This window comes from Penaeus monodon, chromosome 23 (genome assembly GCF_015228065.2).
Source record: "Penaeus monodon isolate SGIC_2016 chromosome 23, NSTDA_Pmon_1, whole genome shotgun sequence".
NCBI lineage: Eukaryota > Metazoa > Arthropoda > Malacostraca > Decapoda > Penaeidae > Penaeus > Penaeus monodon.
Genome location: NC_051408.1, coordinates 2,193,576 through 2,194,046, shown reverse-complemented (window position 1 = coordinate 2,194,046; position 471 = coordinate 2,193,576). Strand labels below are relative to the sequence as shown.

The following is a 471-nucleotide window of genomic DNA, read 5'->3' as shown; positions in this document are numbered from 1 at the left end:
ACGTGCAACCCCTTGTATACAGTATCACCATTATAAACTGCTGCGATATCTTTTATATATGCATTATCTACTTATTTTTATCAATTTTTTCTCAATGTTAAGTTAAAAACTTCATTATACAAACAGACAAATAGACGCAAAACTAACACAATATACACTTGTAGTAATAAACAAACAAGTACAATACATTAATTTGAAATCGTACGATACAATCCAGTCTTTAGAAAAAAACTAGTAAAATTATTTATAAAAATCATTTGTTACAATTTTTGTGTTATTTCTCCACAGTCTAGCTATGAGTCTAGCAAAATGTGACAACAATATTCTTTTAGGTTCATCAAGCAGTAGTTCCTCAAGCATTAGCAGTTCCTCAATCAGTAGCAGTTCTTCAAGCAGTAGCAGTTCCTCGATTAGTAGAAGCTTATCAAATAGCAGTAGTAGCTCCTCAAGTAGCAGCAGTTCCTCAAGCAT

At 31.6% G+C, this 471-nt stretch overlaps 1 protein-coding gene across 1 annotated transcript in view; it reads left to right on the top strand.

Annotated features, from left to right (window-relative positions):
• LOC119587673 (nascent polypeptide-associated complex subunit alpha, muscle-specific form-like) overlaps nucleotides 1–471 on the top strand; it is a 31,190-nt gene that overhangs the window by 6,754 nt on the left and 23,965 nt on the right. Inside the window, exon 6 of the mRNA XM_037936352.1 lies at nucleotides 333–458. Coding sequence (XP_037792280.1) covers nucleotides 333–458 — 126 coding nt within the window. The remainder of the gene's footprint in view (nucleotides 1–332; nucleotides 459–471) is intronic.